The 14,290-nt window shown below is 35.9% G+C and overlaps 1 protein-coding gene across 7 annotated transcripts in view; it reads left to right on the top strand.

Moving 5' to 3' along the window:
* Positions 1-10,967, top strand: part of LRRC28 (leucine rich repeat containing 28) — a 180,728-nt gene extending 169,761 nt beyond the window's left edge. For all 7 annotated transcript variants that reach the window (XM_072617051.1, XM_072617054.1, XM_072617052.1 and 4 more), the window contains one exon: positions 10,638-10,967. In XM_072617051.1, the coding sequence (XP_072473152.1) occupies positions 10,638-10,710 (73 nt within the window). In that variant the 3' untranslated portion in view covers positions 10,711-10,967. The remainder of the gene's footprint in view (positions 1-10,637) is intronic.
* The last annotated feature ends 3,323 nt before the right edge of the window (positions 10,968-14,290 follow it).

Raw genomic sequence — 14,290 nt, 5'->3', positions numbered from 1 at the left:
CAAATATTTGTCAAATATATACATTCTAAAATGGAATATAATACGATCACATCAAACTCACAATTAATTTACATAACTATATGTACATGAAAAAAGAGAAAAATAAATAATATGGGCAATTCAATCCATAAATCAGCAAGCATTTATTAAGCATCTGCTGTGTGCCAGGCACTGTGTGGGGCACTGAGGATACAAAAATAGAAGTAAAACAGGCCTTGTCCCTGCTGGGGAGACCACAGCTACATCCATATGTATATTTAGACAAAATACATAAAAGATCATTTGAGGGGAGTCACTGGCGTCTGGGAAGATCAGGTAAGGACTCATGTGGTACTTGAGCTAAGACGAGGAGGGGCTGCATTCCGGACATGGGACAGAGGGATGGAGGGAGAGGTATGGCTTGTGACAAGAGGGTGTTGTGTATTTGAAACAGAAAGGTCAGTTTGCCTCGACCATAGAGTGAAGGAGAAGGAGGAATCTGTAATCAGGTTGGAGTCAGCTTGTGAAGGACTTTAATGCCCTCCCCTGCCCCCAAAAAGGAGGAGCTTGTATTTGATCCTAGAGGAAATTGGGAACTATTGGAGCGTTTTGAGCAGAGAATTTTTGTTTTAGGACTAACACTTTGGCAGTGGTGTGAGCTGCTGAAACAGGTGCAGCCAGAAGTGCTGGGGGCCTGAGTTAGGCTGGTGGCTGTGCTGGGGAAGAGTGGCTGGACAGGAGTTACACTGAATGTGTAAGATGAGGGAGAACTGGGGAGGTAAAGATGACTTCAAGATTGAGTGTCTGGTGACTGGAGAGCTGGGGGTGTCCTGAACAAAAACAGAGAGGCTTGGGAGAGGGGCTGGGCAGGTGTGATGAACTTTTCTGTGGACATGTGGAGTCTGAGATGTTTGTTAGATGTCTAGTTCAGAATGTCCATTCGGGAAGAAGGGAACAAGCATTCATTAAGCATCCCCAGGCTCAGGGTTTCACAGATATGATTTCATTTGATCCCCCCAAATAGCCCTGGGAGGTAGCTACTGTGATTATGCTCATTTTACAGTTTAGGAAACTGAGGCAGGCAGGTAATGGGACTTGCCCAGTGTCACTCAGTGTTTTTGAAGCTGGTGAGGAAAGAATGGGGAATGATTTAGGGGAGGGGAAGTTATGAAGAGGGCTACATCGCAAGGAGCGTGTGTATTCTCAGTGGAACATGAGATGAGTACCTTCAGTGAGTGCGAGAAGCCACTGAATGTTTGTGCCTTAGAGTGAGTTCGATACCAGAAACGTCATTCTGCCTCCTAGTTCTCATCCCGTCCCCCACCCACCCGCCCACTGAACACCTCTCTGCGTTAGAGAAGGGGGCGCAGTGCTGAGCAGATGAGCCCTGGCACCTCACCTAGCCTCAATGTTCCGTCCATCCTACAGGGCCAATCCTTATCCCAATGTAGAGGATGTCAGAGACCTGGTATGAGGAACATAACTATACAGGATTTTCCTCTCTCCTTGGGACTTTAGTGCCCACCCCCAATGTAAGATAAAACTTCAATTTCTATTTTGCACAATTTGACCTTTTCATAATGACTCTCACAATTTTTATATTACTTATCATGCAATATTGTGATGGTATCTTTATCAGGGGCTATATGATCTCCAAAGTCTTTCCTCAGATTGAACTACAGGGACATTCTAAGGTTGTTTTTCCCAATCAAAATTTAGTCACAGTGTATTTTGAATTCTTAAGACTAATCTTCCTGTCTCTGCTCAGGTATCTCTTGTTAGTTTTACCTGGTGTCAGTATGCTTCCTTATAGAAGTTCTTCCCTTTTCCTTTCTAATTTGCTACTTAATCTGCTGTGGCTTGGAAAGCCACATGACCAAGTTTGATAGAATTGTGTGATTAGCTGCAGGTTAGGACTGGAAGTGGTCTACCGTGAACAAAATGTATGAATTATATAACATCTATCCCTCCAGCTCAGAGCCTTTGTTTAATGTCTTTCAGGTTTGGGGCCTATTTTTGATTGGTAAGGTTTCTGGATAATGAACTTCCAGATAAGAAAGATGTTAATGTATAAGCATTTTTAATTAAGCATAAATCAGACAATATTGTATAATATTTTCCATAGACACTAACAAGATGCCTCTTTAAAAAAATTTTATATTATAGTATATTTTGTTATTAAAAAGATACAACCCAGGTTAATGAGATGAACAGTTAGGAAATGTGTGAATGATGTTTATTATTCTCCTACTTTCAAGGTTATCTTTTTAGGGTCCTGCCTAATTTATTAGAGGTTTTAGCCCTTTTGAGCTATAGTGATCCTTGCTTACTGATGTGAAATAGGAATTATGAAATTCAAACACATTCATATAAATATAATCAAGGTGGCCTAAGAGAAGCTAGGTAGAAAAAAATTAGTACTTATTTTTTAAAAACAGATTTTCCCAAGTATTTTTCCCATAGTAATTATTTTTTTAAGAGAGAGTCTTCCAGTATGAAACAACATTTGTATTCCCTATGACGAGAGGGTTGAGGAAGAATCCAGCATTCTTTCATTCTGTAGAGGCCACCCACATTTACATTTGCATCTGTCTGCTAAGGTGAAAAATGCTTTCTCCAAAAAACTGTAAGCAAGTGGATCCTGGAAAGTCAGGTGGAGTCTTTTGTAATCTAAGAATATAGATTTAATAGTAGTAATCCAGCAAAAATTAGCATTTGCTATATAGCACTTAAAACGGTGTGACATTTCAGTGAATTCGACCAGCAATGTCCATTTTGTAGCAGAAAAGCCATAGATGCCTAGGTGCAAAGTAACTTGCCTAAGGCCACATGATGAGTTAATGGCTAGGATAGGGTTTAAAATTGAGAGTTTGTGGCTTCCATCTCAGTCCACTAGGCCATGTTTCTTCCCATGTTGCCATGGAGATTGTAATAAAAGAATTCACTATAGTTTCTATCATGGTCATTTAGAGTACTTTCTTTTGTAATTAAAAACCAAATGCTTGTCTTTAAATCTCCAATGTCTTACTCCTGAAAATAAAATCAATTATATTATGTCATGTACTATAAAAGGTTTTGATAAGATTAATTTTTAAAATCACTAACATTTTTGTTGCTTGTAACAGAATAATACATTGGATCACCCAATAGCTAAATAAATGTAGAAAGCTGACATTTAAGGCTCCCCTTCCAAAAAGAAAATGGACATTATTCCAAAATACCAAAATCTAGAAAATTGTTGACTCCACACTAAATTTAACACAAAGAACTGTGAAGTAAAATGAAATAGCAATAACATACATAAATACTTGTCACTATCTTAGCTGACCAAATATCATTTAATGTCCATAGCAGAGAATAACAATTAGCCAATTAATACATTTAAGTATTTTATACCACGTTCCCAAAACCAGTGTTAATTTATTTCTAAGTAAAGAACTTCTATTTTGATGGTACCAAATGAAAATGTGTTTGATATTTTATGTGTTTTAATTGTACAAGTCACATTTCACAATAGGAACCTGAGTTAAGCAAGTCCTTCTGGGTGCTAACACTTCTGATCGAGGCAAATGGCTTTAAATAGATAACATTAAGACTAGGCATATATGTGGCCCTAATTTTGTTCCATTTATCTAGTTTTGAATTTAACTACATCATATGCTTCCATGTGTCCACAAATATAACTTTTATAACACTTAAATGACCAAAATGATAGTGAAATGGGCTAATTTGTTTAATAAAGCTTTTGCATGGAGTAAACAGAGCAGTATAGTGATGTTCTTGTATAATTCATAAAGATATCTCTAGAACTTTGTTGTCATATGAACACAATTCTGTTTATTCATTTTTAGGGACAAAAAATAATTTTAGAAGCAGAGAATTTTATAAGGTATACATCTTCAGATGGGTCAATTATGATGTCAAAAGTGAGAGAACTCATTAAAAATACAAATAAAAAGTTGTCATTAATAATTTTATCTAAATAATTATATCTAAATGGTATAAACAAAGAAGCCAAAATATTTTCCCTGAATCAAAGCTAGGAGGAAGGATACACAAGTGTTTTTAACAGCACACTTAATGTTTTATTTTACCTGTGCTTACTTTCCTAAATATGTTACTCTTCATGGTAACTATCAATACACACTTGAGAAGAATGTATATATCACTTGTAAGTCTCAGATTCTCTTAAGTCATTTCTATAATTTTGTCTGTAATGTAAATTTGACCTTTCAAGAGATTGTTGCTTTTAAAAAAAGGAAATTATTACCTGAGTTTGACAGTTAATTAAGCCATATAATTGCTTGTTTGAATATATGTATGTATATATGTACATGAACCAGAAATAATGCCTTTTTTTCTAATTAGTCAAGTTTGCAAATACTCACATTTCTTCTTATTTTCATGAAATCTAGTCTGTGCCAATCAATCACATTCAGTTAATAATAGTTCTAAAAATATTGTTCTGAGCTTTTTAATGGAATTGAAATGCTTTCTTCTCCTTCTGCCATGCCACTGTTAGGAAAGTCACATAGTCTATTCCAACAGATTTTGTCAGGTAATCTTCATAGTATTTTTGCTATGCTGTATTTTTTACTATAGGACTTATTTTTTAACATAAAATGGCTTCTATTACACATCACACAGTCAGGTTCCATGATTCTTATAGAGTCATCCAGGGCTGTACTATCAAAACTATTCTGCAACTGAACAGTTGGTACCCTTAAGACCACGAGTGACAAAATAATCTGAAGATCCTACTTGAAAGAAAATCTACAAGGTTTAGGGGCTTATTAGTACAAAAATGGAACCATAGCAACAGTTATCTGAAAGGGGTGACTGGCCTATGAACATTAGGCTTTTAGTGAGTGAAAATCCTCACTCTTTATAGATTTGAATTCTTATACTTAAAAACTCTCTTTTTTAAAAAATCAAGGGTAGAGGTGTGAAATGCATCCCTTCTGTGAAATGATTTACAATTTGCATAATTATGTTAGAAGAAAGAAAAGGAGGTTTAGCCAGCTGACTCCCAAAAATGTAGTTGGCATTTCAGACCAATTTGTTTGAGACTTATTTCACTCATATATGATTTTTTAAAAACATATATTTGATATAAACTTATAAATTAATCCTAGAACAGCAAATGTGGGGGCTCTCATTAGTGACTTAATGTAGGATCATTTTGAAGTAGTGATAGCCTATACAAAGTAGTAGGAAATAAGTTTACATAATAATACCAAAAATGTGCTTAATTTATTACTAGTTTGAAACATTTCAAATGGCAACGTTGAAAGAAGAAAAATAGAATTCATTCCATTTGTTTCACTTGAGCAGATGTATAATCTTTCCAAAGATACATTGCTGAATCTCTTACTGAGTCTCTGCAGTAGATACTTTTCTGATCATAAGCAATGTGAGTTTATGAAATAAAAACAAGTTCCAAAGTCTAAATTTGGTCAGAAGCCAAAAAATCTACATAAATGTTATTTTAGAAATACTTTCTTAGGAAAGCTGTGTGACTTGTAAAGAAAGCAGCATTCAACTTGTTCTTCATTAGAGAGTCTGATGATCAGATTTTCAGCTTAAACAGATTGTATAGAGATTATAGATCCTTTTTCAAATTGATCATATTGTTGAAATTTAAAATGTTATTATAAATGTTTAATATTTCCTACACGAATTATGAGACTACTTCTATCATAAATTGTCTTTTACAAAGTTTAGTTAAAATATTATCTGTCTAAAATTTTAGTTAAATTTTAACGTGAGAATAACTTGCTTGTGTTTATTCATTATAATGACATTTCTGAAGTATGCAGTAAAACTCAAAACCCTCAATTAATTTGAATTTTTCTACTCAAAAAAATCTGAAAAATCAACCAGAATTTATTCAAAAAGAAAATTCCCAAGTACCTTCTGTATTTCTTAGGGTCTGTTTATATTAATCCCAATTTCTTATATCTAAATTACTGTGCGGTGGTCAGTGTTAGTTCATTTTTCTCCCCTAGGAAGTAAACCACAGTGAACATAATTTAATCTTTATTAGTTCAGGATCCAAGTTTTCATTGATAGCTTAAAGTCATAGGAGTAAATTAGGTTACTAGGGGAGAAGCTATAGAGAGAAAAGAGAAGAAGGTCAAGGTCTCAGAAATAAGAGGATGGGGAACCATCAATCAGGATAGAAAAGGAGGAGAGTCATGAGAATAAATAGTCAACAAGGCCAAGGCAAGAAAAAAATATTGAGAGGAAATGTCAAAGATGAAGAGAACTTTTAAAAGGCTGTTTTATTTGGGAAGAGAAGAACGTAATAGCATTTTTTAAGCCCCTACTATATTCCAGGCACTGTGCTAAATGCTTTACAAATATTAATTTGATGCTCACAGAAATACTACAAGTAGGTGCTATTATGAGATCCCCATTTTACAGTTGAAGACACTGAAGCAGACAGGTTAGGTGACTTACCCAGGGTCACACAGCTACTGTGTGTCTGAGACAAGATTTGAACTCTGGTCTTAATCCAGTCCTGGCGCTCTAACCTCTGCTCTGCCATCTGGTGATAAAAATGTTACTATAGACCTCAGAGGGAGAAGTTTCAATAGAATGATAGGAATGGAAGACAGATTATAAAGGGTTAAGGAGTGAGTGGATGAAAAGGAAGATAGATTATTTCTAAGTTTGTCAGTGAAGAGATAGTTTAAGGAGGGTAACAGTGTTAAGCTGAAGGTTGTGAGGGTTTTGTTTTGTATTTTTAGAATAGAACTCAACTTTTATACTTAACTAACAACAGGACAATCCATCAGGCCCCTACTAGAGGCCATTCTCATTTTAGACAGTAATAAGTCTAATAAGCTTAATTATCTTGTTTTCCAGCCAGCAACAGATTAGAAGCAGTATATTAGAGAGCAGTAGGCTTTATTTAGTACTGGAAGAATCTTAGAGGCCTCTAGTCCACTGGTCAGCAAATTGTGGTCTGTAGGCCAAATCAAGTTCACTGCCTGTCTTTTTATGACTGGCAGTTCAAGAATGGTTATTTAGCTCTTGGGTTGTATAAAAACAGGCAGCGGACCAGAGTTGGCTTGTGGGCTACAGTTTGCCTACTACTGCTCTAGTCTATCAAATCATTGTACAAAAACTGAAGCCAATTATGTATCTACTAGGTTCAAGGCACAGTGTAAGGTGCTTGGGATGCAAAAACAAAATATTAAACTGCCTCTGCCCTCAAGAAACTTGAATTCTGCTGCATAGGTACATAATTATAAAAAATATATATGTTCATGAGAGAATGATGGAGCCAAGAGAGCAATCCAAATAAAGGGTAAACAGAATGTGTGAAGCAGTAAAGGATACTTTTAGTTCAGAGAATCAGGGAAAGTTGCACAAAGCATAGAACTCCTTCATTCAGATTTTAAAATGTGCCCTTGTAAACTTAGGCTATATTAATAGAAGTGAGGTATCCAGTTCAAGCAAGGTAATGGATTCAACTATTCTCAACACTACTCAGACTCTACTAGAAGTGTTTTCAGTTAGTCAACAAGCATTTGTTAAGCATTTACTATGGGTCAAGTACTATGCTAAGCATTGTGGATACAGAGAAAGACAAAAATAAACCCCCTGACTTCAGAGAACTCATTTTCTAATGGAGGAGACAACATGAAAACAATTTTATATGTGCAAAATATGGATAGTGAATATAAAAAGAAATCTCAGAGGCAAGGCACTAGCAAGAGGGGAGGAAAGGGGAATGTGAAAAGCCTCTTGTAGAAGGTTGAATGTGAGCTGTGTTAAATTAAGCCAGACTGGAGTGGTGAGGAGGGAAGATATTCCAGGCTTGGGGAACAGCCATTCAAAAGGCATGGAGTTGGGAGATGGCATGCTCTATGAGAGGAACAGCAAAAAGGCCTGTATCACTAAAGAATTGAGTACATGGAGGAGGAGTAAAGGGTAAAAAATTGAAAGAGAAGGAAGGGGCCAGGTTGAGAAGGGCTTTAAAAGTCAAACAGAGGATTTTATGTTTAATCTTAGAGGTAAGGGGGAGCCATTGGAGTGTTTTGAGTAGGTAGGGACCTGCTCAGACCTGGGCCTTAGGAATATCATTTTGACAACTAAGTGGAAGATGGACTGAAATTGGAAGACTTGAAGCAGGGAGACCAATCTGTAGACTATTAAAATAGTCCAGACATTAAGGTGATAACGTCTCTATAAGGGTGGTGGTCATGTGTTTGGAGAGAAGGGGTTATATGCAAGAGATGTTGTTGAGGTATAAATAAACACTTAACAGTAGACTGGATATATGGGATGAGTGTGAGTAAGGGTGACACCAAGGGTAAGCCTGGGTGACTGAAAGTATGGTGGTACCTAGGCAGGAATAAGGAAGTTAGGAAGATTGGGGGGGGGGGGGCGGGGTGGAATTATTTCTGGTTTTGACATGTTGAGTTTGAGATATCTATCCACACATCATTTACATGGCAGTTGTCTGATAACAAGGTCTTGGGTACCAGTTGAGGAGGATGTAGACAAATGAGGACAAGCAGGATAAGTTTTCTGGACAACACGGCATATGAGTGTGATGCAATCAAAATAGGATCTTGTGCTGTTTTAGTTTTAGTATAAGCAAGTGCCTGATTGAATCTTACCTTTATCAATAAAGAGTCTTTACTAGGAGTAAAGTACAGAAACAAAAGTCTCTGTAACTAGAAACTGTATGTGTATTTGTATTGTTAATGTGATTAAAGATCTTCCCCACCCATTAATGAGCCTACCCATTAAGAGGAGTTTGATTAGGGAAGATTTATAGGAACACCCACAGCTTTTATTAATGAGACACTGGTTCTCAAGGGTTGGGATGTCCTCTGACTCTAAAAAAGGTATAAATACTCTGAGGGTGAGGTTTTACTTTGGGGCTTAGAAGGTTTAACCCTTAGAAGGGTTAAGAAGGTTTGAGTGCCAGATGAGGACTCTGGGAAGCTGCTAAGGAGCCCTCTGGCTTTGAGAACCCAGATGTCATGCTTCCCTCTGTGGTAACCATGGTCAGACAGTTGGAGTCCAATTGTCTGTTGAATCAGGCAGGGAAAGCCATGTCTGTTGATCCTTTGATTTCTCTATATTTTCTTGGAAATTCAGGGTGCTGACTCCCTGAACTAACTGAATGATATATATGCTTGGTTAAAGGAATGATACATGTACTTGATTAAAGTGATTGTTAACCCCTTGAAAGTTGTTTTCCCTTTATGAATGCAGATCTAAGAACCTGTGATAACAGGTCCCCCTGTGTATGTTGGGGTGCTTACTGCTACAATGAGAAACATGACAAAATTGGAAATGTTTACCCTGGAAGAGAAAAAGCAAGGGAATGTCCTACCTGTCTTCAGATATTTGAAGGACTATCACATGGAAAAGGGAATAGACTTAATCAGTAGCTCTAGAAATTAGACCTAGTATAGGTGAGTAGAAGAGAGACAGATTTTGACTCACTAGAAGGAAAAGCTTTCCAACACTTCGAGCTGTCCAACAGTGGAATGAACATAATTACAGAAGCAAGTTCACCATCACTGAGAGCATTCAAGCAGAAATTTTAGGTTCCCAACTCTCTCAAATGTTGCAGAAGAGATCCATGCCTTGTATAGAAAGTTGGGGCAGATGATTTATTAGGTCTCTCCCAACTGATTCAAAAGAATCTGTGTTCATTCCTTCTGGGTGTTCTAAGATCTATAAAGTTGTTGAAAAACATCAAGCATTATAAAGTTGTTTAAAAAATGCTTTTATTCAAACAGAATTTAGAAAATGCCTGTCATCTCAGTTCTATTCAACAAGCATTTATTAAGCACATATCCTCTGTGCAAGTTACTCTGGTAGGCCTTGGTCCTACAAAAACAAAACAAAATTCAGCTCCTACCTTCAAAAGAGTTTATATAATCTCTGAGTGGGTGTAACGCTTAGATAAGTAAATACAAGATAATTTGAGGTGAGAGATAGCACTAACATCTAAAGGTTCTAAACCTTCAGTCTATTAACTTTTTTAAAAAATGTTGATAACCATATTTTCAACTAAATTGATTTACTTTGTAATCCTAGATATTTTATTTTATGCTTTTATAAACATTATTCCTAGAAGGGATCCATAGGCTTCACCAGACTGCCAAAGGGTGACAACAAAAGGTTAAGAAGCCCTTATCTTAAAAAAAGAACCCCCTAATTATTTAGAAAAATAATGTTAAGCTTTTCAGGAAACTGATGGTTCTAAGAGACAGGGGTCAGGGTGGGGATGGGGGGCAAAATACAAGTTAAAATGCTACAGTGTATACATTAGTAGCGTATAGAGTGTATACACTAGCCTAGCTGCTAATGTCCTCTGTTGTGTCACTAAATGACATTATCTCTCAAAAGAAGTCTCTTTCGTGATCAATCCTTCAGTTCTTTTAAAGAGAAGTTAGACTGTACCAAAGAGACTGACCCTCTCTGAACTGTTAACTCAGAGAGAGTGGGCTTCACGAAAAAATTACTAACAAAAAAACCTGTTGTTGCTTTTATGAAAAAAAAGTATTATTTTCTTTAAACTGCCTCATCTTCTATTTTAACAATGAACAAAAGTGTTTGTAATGTGAAAAAACTAATTTACTTTATCTTCAATTGACACATTTTCTCTTTTTTTTTTCTTCCAGGAGGACAACTGTGAGTTTTGTAGCTTACTGCTGCTCCACCCAGTGTCTGCAGACTTTTGACCTACTGAGTTGATAAACACTTAAAACTACTCAGGAGTGCTGCCAGCTTAAAGCTGTATTAGACTGCATATTCCATTGGATACTGGAATATTGTTTATGTGCCAAAGCAGCAGAAGTGCCCAGTCAGGAACACTAATAGGCACTTAAATCTCACGCTATCAAATTTGGATGAACTGCAGAAATCTTTTGGAAATGTAACGATCAAGCTTTAGAGGTAGAATGCATTCCCCCTTCCCCCAAGTTGGAATATAATCCAAAAAATTTTAAGGAGCTTTGGTCTCCAGTGTTTTTCTTTTTATGTGTGTGTCTCATATATAAGCTATTTAGTTTGATGCGTCTCTCTGAATCTAATTTAAAGCAAGTTCCAGTTCCCTGAAGAATCAGCAATTTGATAATATAATGAAATTAACTTTTAAACACACATACTTCCAATGATAAGCCTGATCTCCTCTCTCTGTTTCCCCAGAGGAAAACTGCCACAATTCCCTCAAATGAAACTTTGTCAGTATCCCCTAACTCTTCCTTACCACATTATAAAGAACCTCTCTGCCTCCTTAGCAAATGGGTTTGTAGTGACGCCTCCACAGACAGCCTGCTTCTCAGGTTAAGATCCTCTGACAGCTCACCAGAGAACTGATCATTTGGCCTGTGGAAAGTCATGATTGTTTTAAATCGTGCAAATTAATTAATAAGAGCCTTAAGTTTGCCTTTTTAAAAATATATTTATTTCTTTTTAGTTTTCAACATTTATTTACACAAGATTTTGAGTTCCAAATTTTCTCCCCATCTCTGCCACCCACCGCAAGCCAGCATGCATTCCAATTACCCCTTCCCCTAATTGGCCCTCCCTTCTATCAAACCCCTCCCTTTCCTTATTCCCATCTCCTCTATTTTTCTTGTAGGGCAAGATAGATTTCTATATCCCATTACCTGTATATCTTATTTCCCAATTACATGTAAAAGCAATTTTTAACATTCGTTTTTAAAACTTTTGAGTTCCAACTTCTCTCTCTACTTCCCCCCTCCCCATCCCCACTGAGAAGGCAAGCTTGCCCTTTTTTGTGGTGGAAGTTCTTTGTGGAGAAGATACTGATAATAAATGCACCTTTTAATGTTAAAAACAGCCCATTTGCATATAAAATATTCTTATAACCCAGGATGAGATTCTTAAGAGTGTTCTGAGGAATCTTTGAGTCTTAAGAGGATTAGATCCCACAATTTCTACATTTAAACATTTTCAGTGAACTCAGAAAGGGAAAGATGATCATACAAATATGTGGCATTCAATGCTCTTTTTGTGCACTTCATGGTTAAATTTGATCAGTTTTGGATTGCTTTTTGTTACATGGGAATAACAGTCCTCAACTGATACATGGAATATATGCAGTATGAGTTTTCTATATTGTCCTATAGTATATTTTTGTTAATGTGTTTTAAATTCTCTTAGTTTTTACCCATAACTCTTTTCAAAATGTCACAGGGAAAGTGCAAAGATCTACAATTTGATTTTATAGAAAGATAATTATTAGCTGGTAACCCCTGAGAGTATACCCTGGCAAAAGGAGAAGTCCTCTTATACCACATATCTCTGTGCTTCTTTTGAAAGTGTAGTGGCATTTTACATGTGTCTTTGCTGCTGCCACATGTGCATTTTGGTAGCTCTAAAAGTATATTATTTTGCAGTTTTCAAGAGGCAAGACTGGAAGGAGTTTTTAAGGACTAACCACAAGTACTTGCATTTGAATGGTCATGTTCATTTTCAACGTATATAGGAGCTTCAGATTTTATTTGGTTTATGAAATTTTATTAATTGTCCTATATTTGAAATGGTAGGTTTTAACAGTGCTGAAATCCTACACAGTTACTGACAAATGTGTGATCTTTTCACAATAACACCACCTGCTCTTCAGAAAGCACTTTGGAATGGTAAAGACAGAAAGAAGCCTGACGTGTTTTCCAATTTTATTTGCACTATTCTTACTTTCCTTTTCATAACTTGATCTTTTCAGGTTTGGCATTTCAAAAGCATAGAGTACAATAGATCTGAAGATCAGTATTGAAACTACAGCATGTACCCTGGACACGTCTTTAGGAACAATTGAGGTTGTGGCTGTGTAACCTGTTACATGTACATATGTTAGTGGGTGAAAAATATGGCGTGATGCTTCACAAATGTGATTCAGGCCTTGGTGGCTGGTGCCATGTGTCTAAGTGACTATAGATATATTGCAGCATCTTATTTTTTTTCCACAGCCATATGTCAGGAGCTAAGTAGCTTTGAAGTGGAGATTTGTGTCTATAAAATATGCTATCTTGATAATTCAAGAATCAAGTGAAACTAAAGGTCCATTATTAACACTGGTTTAATTAGAAAATAATAACAAACTACCCAATAGCCATACAACCTTCTTGTATCTAAATATAGTATATACTGGCCTTTGAAAGCTGAGAAAGATGCCTAACAGTATCAACCCTTATGGAATTTGAACTTGTAATCACTGGTATAGATCCAGAGTATAATTTATGAAAAATGGGTATAATAACTTGGTTTCCTTGGTGCTGTTGGGAATGAAAATTTAATGCCAGATTCACTGCTGTTTATTTTTTTCCTCTACTAGAAATAATGTTATATCCTGGGGAATAGTGTCCTCCATGCTGTATCTTAGAATTGTGTCCAATACAATGCAAAGAAAAACAAATTCATGTACATACTTTAGATTTTGTTTTCTTGGATGAGAGTTCGATGCAGATTGGGCAATTTTAAAAAAATAAGAAAAGAAACTTTATGTGATAGCTAACAATAGCCTAGTGAAAAGTAAGGTCCTTGGATTTTTATTTAAATGACTGCATCAGTGACGAAAAGTGATTTAAAAAAATGTTTGGAACAGGACCTCCTACGGTGCCCTATTGCTTTAAAGGGAGCTAGTTTTAAACTGGTCTTCTGTTGATGTCCCTAAGAAAGTTTATTTGAGGATCATCATTTCACAGACAAAAGTTCAGTTGCTCATATACAAATTAAATATCAATCTTTAAAGAGAAAATCTATTTTGGAACATACTTTTAAAAGTTTATAGGAGATTGATACACTAAAGATGTGCTCTGACTAATTGTATGTTAAATTCCTATGTTATCTCCAGCTCATATCCGTTGTCTTCAATTGGGCATCTGTAGTAAACTAACCTTTTATTTGCCAAAGAAGTACTTCATGCTAGCTTGTCTGATTAGTATCATACATACCTCTCTTATTTCAAGATGAGCATAATGATCAAATTATGGGCCACTGTGTATCATTCTTTAGGGGGAAAATGTATTCATCTTATGCTGTTCTGAATTTAAAACAGAGTCATGAAATAATGCTACTGAGACTTTCAAAACTAGTTTTTAATGTATCAACAGAAAAATCAGGTTTATGTTTCCTTGATTGAAAATCAGGCATTCTTTCTACTAGGAAAAACTTAAATCATAATACATTACTTAACCAGTAGTTAAAATATCTTTTTCTAGATGATTTATGTATAAGAATTCTTAAGTAGGGCAACACTAACCCAACTTAATATGATTAAACATTAAAATATAAATTACTGTGATAGACT

Source organism: Notamacropus eugenii, chromosome 1, assembly GCF_028372415.1.
Source record: "Notamacropus eugenii isolate mMacEug1 chromosome 1, mMacEug1.pri_v2, whole genome shotgun sequence".
NCBI lineage: Eukaryota > Metazoa > Chordata > Mammalia > Diprotodontia > Macropodidae > Notamacropus > Notamacropus eugenii.
The sequence above is the reverse complement of the archived record's forward strand: the minus strand, read 5'-3'. Positions and strand labels throughout refer to the sequence as shown.